Source organism: Leuresthes tenuis, unplaced genomic scaffold, assembly GCF_036924035.1.
Source record: "Leuresthes tenuis unplaced genomic scaffold, fLeuTen1.0.hap1 SCAF_21, whole genome shotgun sequence".
Lineage (NCBI taxonomy): Eukaryota > Metazoa > Chordata > Actinopteri > Atheriniformes > Atherinopsidae > Leuresthes > Leuresthes tenuis.
This window is the reverse complement of record NW_027325375.1, coordinates 9,975,358-9,991,780: the sequence shown is the minus strand read 5'-3', so window position 1 is coordinate 9,991,780 and position 16,423 is coordinate 9,975,358. Positions and strand designations below refer to the sequence as shown.

Here is a 16,423-nt window from a genome sequence, read left to right as displayed (position 1 = left end):
AATTAATGTGCAAGGAGAGTGGATGTTTTAGAATCAGAGTGTGGTAACACAAAATAGACAGGCAAGGGTGACATGAGCCGGTCTGTTGCCACAAAGGCAGAGTTTGACTCGCTTGGCCTCTTTAAACTGTTGTTTCTGAGTCTTTTTTTCTCCTAATGCAAGTGAAAGCTCACAGGAAATACTCTAAAAGACAAGAAACACAACCCTTAAAATCTACTCTTCCATTTGGATTTTTACCAGCTGAGAAGTAGCAAAGCAAAGAGAGCATATTCAGTCTAAACAAACCTCTTGGAAGTGAATCACAAAACACCAGTTTATGGATATTTTTTTTCAGGTTATCATAACACAAGAGGGACACACAAACAGATCTATGCAACCAAGGAAACACACATTCCCACGTGCGCTAGTCTGAGATGGCTCTGGATTTTCCCTCACACTGACAGATGGATGGGGTTAATATCATAATTAAGCACCTCGGCCGACGGTTCCAGTTTACCGCTCGGTTGCTAGGCAGTGACATCAGCTGATCCCTCCCTTCTTTCTCTCTAATCCCTTCCCTCTCCCTCACTCACTCACACACACACCAACCTCTCTGCTCCCTCTCTCTCAGATAGGCGGCGCAGACGTGGGCAGAGTGTGGGGGTATAGGAAGAGCAGAGAGCGGGAGGGTAGGTAGTAGTGTGTGTGAGGCTGACAGACAGCATGGTCTGGGTCTGAGGAGAGCACCGGGAGACGAAGCAGCAGCCTCAGGAACTCCATGTAGACCAGTGTGGTGACATCCACAGATCACCTGGACTTGTCCACCCATCAGCACCCAGCCAGAACAACAGCCACCTTCTTCAGAGAAGCAACAGGAGGAAGACTCACCGGGCGGGTCTGTTTACATTCTTTTTTTTTTCTTTTTTTTTTTTTTCAGTTTCTTCTTTTGGTTTTGGGAGTAGGCTCCGGGCTGGACCGCATGCATGACACAACGCAAAGGCGAGAAACCCACCATCAGCATCCAGGAGCACATGGCCATTGACGTGTGCCCTGGCCCCATTCAGCCCATCAAGCAGATCTCTGACTACTTCCCTCGTTACCCGCGGGGCCTCCCCCCTGTTGCACCCCATCAGGGGGGTCACGTAGGGCACCTGCGCTCTGCCCTCTCCACCTCCTCGGCCGCTGCCTCTGCAAACACTGGCATTGAAAGTGACCGCCCCAATGAGGACAACCCTGACCGGGCGTGTGCCGGAGCCTCCGCCTCCTTACAGGCCGTCAAGAGGGACGAGGAGCCTGATGTGGAGGGATATGACTCAGACGACTCCAGTGAGTGATGATTTCTGCTTCTTCCTTGTGTTTTTCAGTATGTCTACATGTGCATCTGTCTATCCCCCTCAGTTCTTCCTCTCCCTTTCTCTTATTACTGCATCTCCATTTCTGCCACCAGTTGCCAGGCATCCCTCCAGCCTTGAGGCTTTGTGGCTTTATCTCTCACCTTTTCTTCTCTCCTCTCCCCTCAGCCATCTCTTTCCATTTCCAATCGGCTGGCACACGTTTGTGTGCGTGCATGTTGTGTGTCTCTGAGCTGCAGCTAACTCTTTGCCTCTCAGTCGACAGACAGCCAACTGTTGCTGCTGCAAAGAGTACAGCTCTCCCTCCTTCTGCTGCTCATCTCTTCTTGAACTGAAAGAATGATGCGTGTGATTTTATTGGAACAAAGCATCGCATGAGACTGTCAACCAAGATATGAGTGCATTCTAAAAATTGCAGTGTCTACAAGTGGCTTGGTTTTTGCTGTCGCTCATTTCCACCAGGTTGTATGATTCATGGTTTCTTGATGAATCCTCAAATCAGTCTCAGGTTTGTGCTTAGTGGAGTGCATCTGTAAGCTTGTTCACATACTGTATTTACTGTGGCAGGCAAGTTCCAGTTGTGTGATCATATTGTCTGTCTGGAATGTTTAAATGTTTCCAAAACATTTAGATGTACATACGTGTGTTCATGTCTGTCTCCGTCACAGAAGGGGGGCTCCTATTACAAAGCTTTTGCTGAATGTCATTCCTTTAATCTATCAGAATTGAGTGACTGAAAATTTATGGAAATCAATGACAAGCAGCGTATTTTAGGTCACAGAAATGGAAGAAGATTGTAGCACTACATCCTGCAAAACCATTTTCAGTTTGAGCGAATGTCTTCACAGAAAGATAACATGACAGGCAGCACCAGTTGCTTTTGCTACCTGATTCGTTTTCTTTAGAAACCCCCAGATCTGCCTGATAAATCAGACAGTGGAGGCGTGTCTGTTTCAGCATTTGGCTGCTGTTGAACTCGGCCTGGCTTGATTCTCTCAGAATAACATGTTGCTCTCACGGAGAACAAAAACAGGACAAATGTCTCCCATTGTGCTTGTAGCAGACTCCAGTAATCCTGACTAGATGTTTGCCACAAGTGTCCTCGGCACAAGAGACTTGTGATTGCGGGTTAATGTGTGACAGCAATGCAGCTTCAGTAGGAGTTAATCCATGCAGAGTGGAATGCTGAGGGTGGCTTAGGCCAACTCTAATCCAGAACTGGACAGTAGGGTAAGGGTGTGGGGGAGGATGGTGAGAGCAGAGAGGGCAGGATCTGCCTGGCAGATGTTGCTTTATGACCTCTGCCAGGCAACCAGGATTTTACTCAGTAAGGAAAAACAGATTCTCTCAATCTTTGAGGACAGTAGGCCATCAGTGATAAAATTTACTGTTATATGGACACTCTCTGAGGATGTTAGCCCCTTTGTTTTCACCTACAACATAGCATTTCTAAATGTTCTTACTGGTGAAATGTGAAATGTGTCAGAATTTATGTGCTCCATTGCAAAAGGATACTTCTGCTGCTTGACAAACCAATATTTTCCAGGCATTTGTGAGGTCAAAGTTAATATGATAGAATCTGTATTTCATACACTGTCATTCACATTTAGCTACATTTTTTCCAATCCAATCTTGAATCTTCTTTGCCATACTCTGCCAAGATAAGGCAGATAAAATATGAAACCAACATTACTATCAGCATTAAAAACCATGGAAACTGTCTCTGAGTTATCTAAAAGCCTTTTTGAAAATTAATGAAGAAATGTGAAGTCCATTTAACAACGACTGCTATTCTAAGTGGATACTTTGATACACCGCTTACTGACTAGCAGAAGTGAGAAGTTGTTTTTAGGAGAAAAGGAGAGCTCAATATGCACATAATGTTTTCCGGGCGGATTCTCTAAAGGCTGCTCAACACACCTTTCTGACAGTGAGATCATGGAGGCGAAGCTTTATCCTTTTTTGAAAAAGGATATCATGAGAATCATCTCCACCTTACACAATTACCGGGCAGATGTGTAGTGATATAACAGTATGCAAGTTTTTAAACGATTTTTCATTAAAGAGCAACACTGTGAATGCCATTGGCACCTGCTGAAAATGTGCAACTTTATTTCCAATAATAAAGTTTATCAGCCAGACAGAAGCAGTGTCAAAGCAGGGCAGATGGCTACGTGGGCTGGTGCAAGCAAACAAAAAGATCTTTGGTCTCATTTTAAGGATACAGAGGTCCCAAGGATGTTGAATGCAACTTTGAAATATGAAGACAGACATTTAAACATCTGGATAAAATGCATGTTTACTTTTAATCTCTAGTACTTCTCGGTTGCATTTACTCTCGTGTTTCTTTTATAACAGAACCTCCCCAATCTAACAAAATGTGCTATATTTATATTGAGGGACATCAAAATATAAATTGGATTCACAGTACTGGTTTTAAAACTGTCAATTGATTTTTATTTCTATTGGCCTGGGCAAGTAGCACCATTGTTACGTTCTTGTTTCTTTGCACTTTTGGTAACCCCATACAGTCAGCTTGGTTTGGTTTCACATTGCATGAACAACTTCATTTCACATAGGTGTTGTTGTCATCACCTGTGTGAACTGACAACTACAGTATTAGTTTAGAGATAGACCATCATTTTCTTGCCGGTATGATTTTATGAAAGTGACACTACCAGCAGCACCAATTTTAAGCACAATACTCACAGCTATTTTATGTGGCAAAATAACGTCATCATCTAGTAACTTTACTGTAGCTGACAGACACAGAGGCAAACATTACAAGCAGTGCTACTGTGTCAAAAGAGGATTACATGAACCAGGTTTACTCTCCAAAAACAACATGATCTCATGGCATTGTTTATCAAAAACATTCAACCTAGTTCAATTTGTTTAATCTACATGCATGTTAAACTTTTGACTTGTCATTTTATGTTGTAGAAAATAACCAAATATTTAGGACGAGGGCCCAAGTACAGGGCAGTGCATCATCCTCCCACAGGATGGTGAAGCATGAAATTACATGTAAAATTACAAAAATTTGTTCTAATATCAAACCACCTCTCGCCCGATGACTGCTGGGATAGGCTCCAGCCCCCCTGCGACCCGACCGACAGATTAAGCGGGTATAGAAAATGGATGGATGGATTGATGGATGACTTGGCATGAAGTAACTACACCTTTTTGTGAAACCAGGCTGCTCCAGATGCAACCACAGCTCAGCTTTTCTCTTCCTCAGTTTTTTTCATCTGGCTTGGCGATAACTGTCTATGATTGATCCAAAAGTCTGAACCACCCTTAAGATGATTTTTCACTGCAAATTGAACCATAATTAGGTCTGACCCAGACTGAGACCACCTACCTCCTATGTGAGATAAATTCTCAGACCGAGGTAGACACATTGATTCCCAAATTCAATTAATGTTGTATAAAGAAGTACAAAAGTTAGTTTTTCTGCATCATTTTAACTTTTAACTTAGATAACCTAGATTTAAAATCGACGTTAACTGAACAAACTATAACAAAACGTTTCTGTTCCTCTAAATAGATGAATCAAAAACCTTTTAACCAAATTGGCATCATCACCAATATCTGTTGGCTTTGTCAACCTGGTGACCAAGTCAAATAAAGAAAGATTATTTTGCTTTCCCTTGCATAGTCCCTTTAAAATCATTATGTGCCTCCAGTTAATGCAGAGTACAGAATTTGGGATAATTCCACAGATGTTTGTGGGACCAACCTGTGCTTTAGTGTTTTTTGGGGGGGAGGGTGAGGTTACAGTTATTTTCAGTTTGTTTTCACTTGAGATTCATTTTGGCTTAGGCAACAAAACTACTCGACTAGGTCTGCATCTATAATATGCTTTTGGTTCACACAGGACCTAAGTGCTAAAAAATGACAATGGTCACTGGTGAAAGAACAGAAAGTTGTTGTTTCTTTTGAGTATTTGAAGAGGATCAAATTTTGTGATTTCATCAGTAAACGAGTTGAAATAACCACATTTCCTATCTATGAAACATGACTATGGAGAAGTACCTTCACCCAAATAAGTGTGTTCTCTCTTTAAACGTCAAAACCTCAGTTGGCCCTCACTTGAGATCAAGAATTGTTGATTTGCTGGTACCATTTCCAGACTATCAAAAAGCTCTGGGACTAACTGAGCCGCTTTCAGTATTCAAGTAACTTAAATACTCTTATGATACACTAATGATAAGGAAGCTGCCAGCATCAGATGATAATGTTCTATTAATGAGTCTACATTTTCTTTCCAGTCATGGCCAAATTTTCTCAAGTGTGGGCTAACTTCACACAATGTAATGTAAATTAAGAAAAAAAAAGATGTGTTTCAGAGGGTACTCTCACAAAGCACTGACAAAACAAACTTGTAACTCTTTTTTTAACTTAAATCTGAGCAGAGCAGCAGCCTCATGTCTAAAATACAGAGATTTACTAATATACACACCTGAAATGATAAGCTAAGGATACAGTTAGCATTGTTTTTTTTTCTACCTGCTACAGTTTTAACAGTTATTTGTCTAATTCTGACACTAAAGTTAATCCTATTCAGAAGATGGGAAATGTAGTAGAGTGGCTGAGTTGCTACAAGGCTTTTTCTGAAAGATTTGCAGCCCTTCACTCCTGTGAAGTTGAGTTGCAGCCAGTTGCGGATATTGCTTATAAACTGTTAAATGCTAAATTGTTAGCCGAATGCCAGGATTATACTTGCTTTTTAATCTCAGGTTAATCTAAGCAATTTGCGCAGTCGTGGGTGTAATTGTTCCTGTTCCACTAGGGGCACACCATATGACTGAGACCAGAAAAAATACACCATCGACATCGTCCCCAAACATGCAAAGCAGCCATGATGATAAACACATATTCATAGTTAAAAGCAAGTATATTCCTGGCCAAAGCTTTGACTAAGGGCCAAACAAGGATTCAGACTGTGAACCTTCTTCCTGTGATGCGACTGCGCTAACAAACATACCACAATGAAGCTGTACGTTTTATAACTGTTGAATTGCTATGTTTCAAGAGAATAATATCAGTTTGACTAACAATAAATATTGGTATCGATAAGCAGTATTGATTTCTATACTTGTTTCAATAACACAACACCCATCCCTAGTGCTCACTGCACATGTTCAGCACATGTCAAAGCTTGAAGAATTTTGACATTTGACAATTTCACAGCTATATTTCATAAAACAAATGTGTCAAACCAACATTACTATTACTCACTTTCATGTGAGACTGGGCACACAAGTTAGTTGAAGATCAATCTTTGTGCTGGTTTATGCAAACATCAAACCTCAGCTCCTCTCTATCCTCCTTGCTAATAAGACTATTAGACAGAAACATCTGCTGGAGCATCATCTCAATGATTTTGCAATCACCTGAAGAGTCATCAGTGAAGCAAGGTAATTACGATGTCAACTTCACCACCAAAAACAAACCCGCACAGGAAAGGTGGATGTAAAAATAATCAAAGTCAATCATCTTTTTGCTTATCAGTCTGAACAACTGCCTTAATGATGGTAGCTATTGAAATATGATGTATTTAAAGAAATGAATAAAAAGTGACTGTCTTACATCCCAAATAATCTTAGACTGCTAGTGCTGCTGTTGCCACTGCAAGCACATGTGATGTTCCTGACTTGAAATTGATTTTATTTTATCTTACAACTTACAGCTGGTACCATGACCACATACTGGGTTGCTCCCAGCAGAATTGCAATTGAGTTTTAAACTGGAAAAAAGACCATGCATAGACAGTAATCATCAGGTTTTGGTGTATCAGGGTCATCTCTTACAGTTGGTTCATTTGCAGCAAAACTGGACAGTCATCCAGTGAGAAATGAGCCGCAACACTATGCCACAAAATATCCTTGTATATACTTTTGATTAAGAAGAACAGTTCTGACCTTTTACTCTCTGGTAGCAAAAGCCACTGTAATTGCTCCCAATGCTCTTCTAGGAAAAAAAATCAAGAGAAATCAGTTTAATATTTCATCATTTGAAAATGTTTTGGTGGTTAACTGTCAAGGCTTTGTAAAGGACACAGAGGAAAGGACAGAAATAGCAGTAAATGCAACCAAAAAAACAATGGAAATGACAGCAAAAATCATATATAGATATTTTGAATTACCAATGCGGTAATAATGCTTAATTAAGACACTGTGCAACCATAATTAAGTATTGAAAGACTTAAAGGACAGCTTAAACCAACTTGATGATGGCAGGGAACATTATGTCAGACATAACAGCTTCTATTGGACGGCAACAAGCTTACAAAAATAAAAACAAGAGCATTGAATTTGTATAACATTCCCTTATCAGCTTAGCTCATTTGTGTTTTGAACTTACGGATTTGTTCACATTTGATCACATTTGCTGTGAGGCTGATCTGATAATAATTGGAATCTGAATCTGAATCACATGGTGAGATGAAGTAATTTCTCTTCTGGTGTTAAATTGAACACCGCTGTAGCAAGAATTAAAACGTTGCCTCTGTTTAAGTTAGTAAGTTTAAGTTGGGGATGTAACTTTCACTCTGCTTCAAAAATGCAAAAGAAAATGACACTCTCCTTCCTGTTTATGATTTAAAAGAGTCAGCGCTGCCCCAAATTGGCTCTTCATGGTCTCGCGGGACATGATCCAGTATCTGCATGCTTCCTCTAGGGAATGGGTGGGGGAGGGTGGAGTTGTGTGGCAGTGTTCTCCCTTATGAACCAAATCTCACAGGGACATCTCAATTCTTGCTAAGTAACCTGCTGGCTAATCAGCATAACAGCAACATTTTCTAATTCATTGTGACTCAACCTTGATTTTAATTGAAATGGAAAAGTGCATCACCCACCAAGTGTCCTAGCACCCCTGCAAAGGGACGTAATCAAAACCGTTTGGACATCACAATCTCTGCCACATTAATTAATGATTGTTTGTAGTGCACGTTGAGGGCCAACTGCCTGCTGGGGCCCGGAGAAATCGCCACCGTGACCCACATGACAGAATGAGCTCTTGTGTTTTTGAGAGATAAGCCCCAGAGCCACATGTGCTGACAGGAGTCGTGCCTCTTCACATGATTTGAGATGCAGTGTTTACTTGTAGTTGTCAGCTGGAGGAAACGGAGTAAAGTGATCCATCTGAGAAACTAGAGGAAATCTACAGCTTCACTTTATAATAATATCTAATTCAAATAAATCACATTCCTATTATATTCATCATGAGGATTTTTTTACAAATGTAAACATTGCCTCATTAAGAATATATTTCCTTAGATTTTATATGACCTAACCACTATAACAAAGACGTAGTCATGCAAAGAAAGATGTCTTGAAATGAGCTTGTAAACTTGTCAGCATGTCAAGTTAATAATGCTCAAAACGATTTATCCCTTTAAGACAAAATAATATTATTCTCTTTCATACAGTACATCCACTTAGGACAGCTGACTTTTATCACTCATATCAAAAGCCTATTCAACCTCCCTATATAGCTACTGCATTATTATAGTAAAATAATATGACTGAAACATATTTTCTTTCTCACCAAATACTGACTCTTGGTCAACAGCCCTTTGAATCAGCTCAGGGAACTGTTCTACACCTTTATATTGCCAGTCATCCTTTCAGCAATTCTGAAATAATTGTAACTGTCAAAAATTTCCTGAGATATTCTAGACTTTAAAGGGAGTCTGTTTTGTTTCCTACGCATACTTTCCTAAACCCAGTGTGCTTCCATTGTGCTCTTATGGGTGCCACATGCTTTGGTAAAAACTCTGCTCTGTAGTTCAATGCTACATCATCACAGTGGACTGTGGTCAGAAGCCAACATTTTAGAGAACATCATCCTAAAATGAATGAGAAACATTCATTTTCACAGCAAAACCTCATATGAAACAATTGAACTCAGCTCTCCTTTACAGAGGACTCCCAAAAAGTTTAGTCATTGTGTAAAAAATATGGTAGTTGCAGTCTGACTTTGTTTTTTTAAAAGTTTAGCTGTACTCTGGGGTTCTGCCATTGTTGGGCCTTGTACTTAATTAAAAAAATTTTGGTGCTGTTATGCGAAAACAAACTGAAAGCCTTAGTAATAAAGTCAAAACTGGAGTAACTTTCCTTCTAAGCCAACAGAAGCTGCTCACTGGCCCAGTGAAAGCACATTCCATAACATTTTGACAATGCTGAGAAAATAAATGGAAGCACAGCAGCGAGATTTAAGAGAGGAATAATCTAATATTTCCCTATGCACTATCCTAATTTAGATTCAGAAAATTAGTTTTTCCTCCTTTTATTGGGTTAAATAAGTGCAAAAGATGTGGTGCTGAATGAGAGATTAAGTTTAGAATAGACATCAAAATTGTCCATGTATCAACAGCAGATCAAGCTACCAAGCCAATATTACTGCTGTTTGAGGAAAAAGAGTCTAGAAAGTTTAGTTTAGCAGTTAATTTGTAGATGTTTTTTTGTATCAGGCCAAAGGGAGAATCTCCTAAAACGCTGTGCACTTCTTTAAGGACAAAAGAAAATGAAGCCTTGAGCCATCTGTTGCCTCTCCCACACCAGATCCATTTCCAGACCTTCATAAAACAGCAGGCTGCATCCATCCACTTGAAAACATCCCCATAGCCTCATAATGCTCAGTTCAATGTAAAGAGTGATTTCAGCATGGCCATGCCCAGCAAGGTAGAATCTTATTAACAATCTGCCAGCTGTCAGGCAGTACTAACAACTCTGCAGTGGCTCATGTTTTTCTTTGACTAACCCGGCACTAACAAAGCAGGCCAGATTTCAGCCTGGTCACATTATGGGTTATTATTACTGTTACTGCCTCTCAACATGGAACAACTAAATGTTTTAAGTTAGCACCAGCTCTGTTTGATAAGATACAAATTCTGCCTCTGCCCTCGCTTCATCCCGCTAAGCACATTATGTAATGATAATGTCAGCTATTATACGGATCCATTTGACGTCTGGGGCTGTCATCTGAAGAGAAACGTTGTTTGGCTTTAGTTTGCTGCACTTTTCTTGCACACAGATGGAGGGAGCATGTTTTAATTTTGGACTTTTAAAAGCTTCCACTTTTTCAAATGTAAAATCAGCCTGTTTTACATATCAGAATGGGTCCCAGAGGAGTGCTTCATCCTTCCAAAAAAACTCGCCCCATTCTCCAGTATTAAATTCCAGTATCAGATCTGTTCTCTGCCCACGCAAAGAGATGATTCAAAAACTTAACATAACCAAAATTGCACTGAGTGGGCACTATGTCCACTGAGAGCTCAGCACAATACTATTAATTTTTTTTTTCTTTTAGTCTCTTTAGTATGCTTTAGCCCAAAGCATGAGTGTGCTGTGCACAGTTTAATGAGGCACATAAGGGAAATGGCAAGTTCAAAGCATAAAAGTTCTTACTTTTAACTGCCAGTTGTAATTAAGGGCAAAGTTGCCAAGTGGGCTTGATGATCATAATAAAATGATTTTTCAGTAAGGTATCACAGCAAAAATGTTTTCGGTTAATTTGTAGGCCAGATTTACTAAGCCTGGCAAATTATAGTGAGGTTATCATCATGCCAATGCAAGTGCCACTGTAAATCTAGAGCAAATTAGGAAGAAGTACAAACATCATAGGCTTTTCCTGTTAAATTGTTGGCAATATTTGAGTTGCTTTGTTTGGCTTTGATCAAAAATAAAACCCTGCTTTCACATTAATGTCAGAAGACTTCAATCTTCCGTTTAACTTCATTTAAAACTCTTGTGCTTTTCATGGTTCAGTTTCATGGACAGCACACAAGTGTGCGTTAGGTGATTACTAAGCCATTAAAGTCTAATGTACTGTAATTAGACAAAGGGAAACATTTTGAACCTGCCTAATAGCCAGCTATCACATTAGCCTACTGTGCAACCATTCATTCATTCATTCATTCATTCATTCATTCATTCATTCATTCAGTAGAAGGATGCTCTTCCAGAAGGAGGCACATGTGCATAAACTATTCCTCGCTTGCATGACTTCCTGGAGACACTCATGGGAATTTGGAAAAGTTATATTCCCCAGCATTCTATCCAATAGTGACCTTAGAACCAGGTAAAGTGCAGATGCAACTGCTGACTGAATTTTCAGCTACAAAAGCCATGATATGGAGGTTGAAAGAGCTGGAGATCAAAAGATGAAGAATCAAAAGAAGCACTTTGTATGAGACTTTTCTCCTCCCAAGTCTTTTTTTTTTTTGTTTAAAAAAGTTGTAAATAAATCAAGTGAATCAATACTGTGGTTGTTATTGTAATTGAGGGTCTGACTTTAGTTTGTCTTAAAATAACATATGATGGCAGGCAATATGTTCTGATAACATCATCAGGGATTCCAAACACATTAACACAAGTGGAGAAATTCCTCTGCCCTTTACTAAGAGCTCTCTGTTGCCTTCAGGGTCTTCTTCTTACAACTTATCCCAACCATGGTTGTGGTTTGACTTCAAATGTAAGTTCTTTCAAATGATCATTTAAAAAAAACCCACAAAAAGTACCCAATGTGTTACAGTTGCATCAGGGAGTCTTGACTGCAGAATCTGCAGTATTGTGAACCTCTAATCTAACTTTTTTTATCTAAATGAACAAAACAAACACTGACTTTGGTCAGGGCCTTTTACATTTTTTTGCAGCCACCATAGTTTTTCTAAAGTCTTTGAAGGGGAGAGTGAAACTGGGGGTATTTGACTGGTTTAAATTAGCATTTTTGGGTGACTTGTCCAGCTTTTCTCAGCTTCTTGCCTGATGGTAGCTGGGGAAGGCTCCGGCCATCCAATAGGATTGGATAAAGCTGGGTTGAAAAATGAATGAACATATGGATTAATGAATTAATAAATGAACTACTTTGCGTTAATAAGTAACTTTGCACTTTATGTTAAAGAATGTTTTCAGACATCCAACTATCTCTCTTACAGTGGCAATGACAGACATCAATGAAGTTTTATATTGAGGAGCAGGAAAAACCTGCACACTGGTCCTTTTCAGCAACATCATATAACAATTATATGGGGTATGATTATTACTTAGTTTCAAGCCAAATGGACCTTCAACAGAGTAATGGAAACCCTGATCACAATGGCAGTTCAGCAGGCATCTTATTTAGAATTGTCTTACTGCACTTGCAACCAAACAACCTTTTTTTAAGCACCAATTTATAAAAATAAAAAAAATCAACAACAAAAAGGCCTTAGATTTTAGACACCTTTTCTAATGCAATGCTATAATTTTTTTTCTCCTTTTTTATTCAGTAAGTAGTGGAGACCCAACTAGACTTTTAGAAACAAATTTGTTCAGTGAATGAATAATCTTATTAGTTTAGGCAAAACACGTAGGCATCTAGTAAATAGTTTGTGTTTTTTAATGAAGCTGCTATGCTTAAGCACAAATGATACTTTTCGATGGTGGTCCAGCTGTGTAGGTTAAATATGTCACACAACAAACAAACAAAAAAAGGGATGATTCCTTATTAAGTTAAATGCTAAGGAATACCTTGTGTTGAAGGATTTTCCTCTCTGATGTTTATCGGTGCCCTGATCTCAGAAAAAGGTTTGTCAACACCAACCGTGTTCTCAGTTTATTAAAGGTTTTCTTTTTCTTCCTTTTAAGAGCCAGACACATGTTACAATCACACTTGACACGCAACCAGTCCTCTGAGTTCATCATGTTATTCCCAGAGAAGATGTTGGACTCCTTTTCTTCGTTTTTTTTCGTCCAAGCTGGATCAATAAAAGGTCACTGCCCTGCTTCAGTGGACTTCTGTTTCAGTCTCTTCTCCCAAAGGAAGGAAAACAGTCAGTTTTATGGTAAAGCACTGCTGTAGGTAGACTGTAGTGTCTGAGCTCTGGCCTGAAAATGCTCACTGAGCTCACCTGGACTAATATCAGCCAAGCACAACGATTTCCTTGTGTAGGGTCTTTGTGTGATTCATCTACTAAAGCATACTGGATTTCCTTGGGAGACTGGCGATGTCTTTCTTGCCAGATGGTCTTCTTACAACTGTGAGCCTAAAGATTATATGTAATCCCCAATAACACTGTACTGAAGTTTCATAGAAATTACATTTTCATGTAATCTGATATGGATAAAGAAGAGAATGAGTTATACTACAAAAATGTTATGTAAGTGCAATACAGTCATTAAAAGTAAACAGACAAACGTTATATATCAGACACTGTGTCTCTAGGTTTTTTGGTATTGAATTAAACGATGTTGTTGGTACAATTTTTCTCAACAGATATTATCAAAATTTTATCTGTGGGACTGTATCTTTAAAACATTATCAGCTACTACATTCAGAATTCGATTGTTATGGGACTTTTGCAGTATGTCTTGCGTAGTTGTCTATTAAGATATATTATGCCGCAGCGTGACATTTTGACTTGAGGGTCGCTGAGAAGCAAGGTCATGAAACATGGAAATGTTCATCCTCCGAGGAGTAAAATTGTCCAATCAGTTTGAAGATCATTAGTTTTTTTTCATTATCTCTTCATGGCAAGTGCAAATTTTGGCCTTATGGTGGCATTAGAGAAAGGGCATGGTGGGTCACAAAGAGGATTGCAATTACTCATCAAGCTACCTGTAAAAAAATGGAAAAAAATTTCCAGTGAGTGAAAGATTCTTAAATGATGACAAACTAAAATGTGTAATAAGCTACATGCATGTAAAAAAGAAAGTATAGCCTCTATCAGTTCTTAGCTTTAGTATATTTTGACATGATAGGAAAAAAAATTGGTAAACACGATCTCAGATGAACAACAATATATGTAAAAAGTATATATGAACAAAATTCCATCCCAACATTCAACAGCTTGTAAACCACCTTTAGCAACAAAAACTTGAAGTAATTGTTTTCTTTATGATGTAATCAGTCTCTCACATCATTGTGGAGGAATTGTAGTCCACTCTTCTTTACGATATTGCTTCAGTTAATTGAGATTTGCAGCACAGGTTTATGCACAGCTCTCTTAAGGTCCCACCACAGCATTTCAGTCAGGTTGAGGTCTGGACTTTGACTGGACCATTGCAACACTGATTCTTTTCTTTTTCAGACATTCTGTTGTAGATTTGCTGCTGTGCTTGGGATCATTGTCCTGTTAATGACCCAGTTTCAGCCAAGCTTTAGCTGTCAGACAGATGGCCTCACATTTGACTCTGGAATACTTTGGAATACAGAATAGCTCACGATCGAGCTGATGACTGTAAGCTGTCCAACCCAAATCATCAGCCTTCCACCACTATGGTTGACAGTTGGTATGATTGTATGTTTGTGCTGTTATGCTGAGTTTGGTTTTCACCAAACGTGCTGCTGTGCATTATGACCAAAAATCTCCACTTTGGTCTCATCTCTCCAAGGAATATTGGGCCTCATTTATCAACAGTTCTTAAGAACACATTTCAAATTCTCATCCAGGATTTGATCTTAGGTCGGTAAGAACAAATCCTTCGAACACTCAGGAATACTCTGACATGTTTGAACAAAATATTGTTTGTGTTGTCTTCTGTTCGGCAGTTCATTAAAATAAAATATTAAAATGACAGTAATGCTTTTGACAGACTTTTTAATAATTTTTGTTCATTTAAAAAGCATTTTGGTATTTTATCAAGAAAAATAGATTAGGTACACCAACACCTTAATTTATATTAAGTTAGTTGGAAACTGTGTTAGTTCCACCCTTTTTATACACCAATGTGGAGATATGAACAATTTCACGCTCATGTTCATGAATCTTACATGGAATTTTTCTTGAGAAATTCCCTAAGAATGGCTTAAGAAAGAATTTAAGAAAAATTCTTAAGAAGATATTGGTGAATGATGTGTTGGGAATTTTTCAGATGCAACTTTTGAAAACCCAAGCCGTACTGCCATGTGGAACACCCCCAAACGAGCCATACTCATTCAATCGTTTTCTAACGATCCTGTCATGAACTTTAACATTTAACATGCTAACGAAGGCTTTTAGAGTATGAGATCCACACTTGGGTTCTCTGTGCACTGCATGGTCTGATCTTGGGAGGGACTTGCTGGGATGAGGTTGGCAGCTATCCTGAAAACATTCCACGAGTGAATAATCTTTTCTCACTAGAATGATGGACTCTACATTGTTGTAAATGGTCTTACAACCTTTCTCAGGTTGATGGATAGCGACTAAAATCATTGCTGATGTCTTTCCTCCTTAGCATTGTGTTAATACACACCTGAATGCTCCAGACCAGCAAACTGACAAAACTTCTGCTTTATAGAGGTGCTCACACTTGCTAATGATGAGTTTTTTAAGTGCATATGATTAACAGCACCTCGCTGCTACTTACCCTCTTAATTCCTGTGGAAGCAGTAAAGGGGGATTTAATTTTTTAAACACATATTCTGCATTTTGGCTTTGTTTTTATTCAGTAAATAATGGCAAAGTGTGATATGGCACGAGTTGAACTTAACTAATTTAAGCCCAAGTATCAGTTCATTTGTTCTTATTATGTTCTACGACATAAAACCTTATAGCTGACAAAGGGTATCCTTTCTTCTCCACATGACTTTTTAAAGATGAGCTCAAATGATACCACAGAGATACAAAATCAAGCACCTAAGCCTTTCATTTTCATGTTGAGCTTTAAGATGATAGATATAGAATTTGTACGGTGTTTCATTCCTGAAAATCTATGACTTTTCTGCTTCTGACAACTGCACCAGGTCACAATGTTGCCCTGTTATCTCGATGGTGTTACTGAACAGCAGCTACACCTCCAAGTATCAGTGGAGATGAAAATGAAGAGGAGTTGGACCCCTGCCTCTAATCAGTGACCTGTATTATATTGAAATAAGCTCACACCATTCTAGAACTTGTTAACTGTAAAGTTCTTTAGTTGGCACATATACATGGATCAAAGCAGGCTACTAGCAAGGACCCAAGAAAATAGATGGTTTGCCCTCTTTGTGCTAGTACTCACATTCTTTTTTTAAAACCAATGCAGTCTAAATAAGATAAATACACTACAGCATGTGCAGGGTGTCTACAGATGTAAATGCATGCAGCAAAATCCCTTCAGTGGAGAATTTACACAGTGATG

The 16,423-nt window shown here is 39.0% G+C and overlaps 1 protein-coding gene across 1 annotated transcript in view; it reads left to right on the top strand.

Annotated features, from left to right (window-relative positions):
• The first annotated feature begins 638 nt into the window (after positions 1-638).
• The window catches only part of doc2b (double C2-like domains, beta), a 146,033-nt gene continuing 130,248 nt past the window's right edge, over positions 639-16,423 (top strand). Inside the window, exon 1 of the mRNA XM_072374901.1 lies at positions 639-1,305. Coding sequence (XP_072231002.1) covers positions 963-1,305 — 343 coding nt within the window. The 5' untranslated portion in view covers positions 639-962. The remainder of the gene's footprint in view (positions 1,306-16,423) is intronic.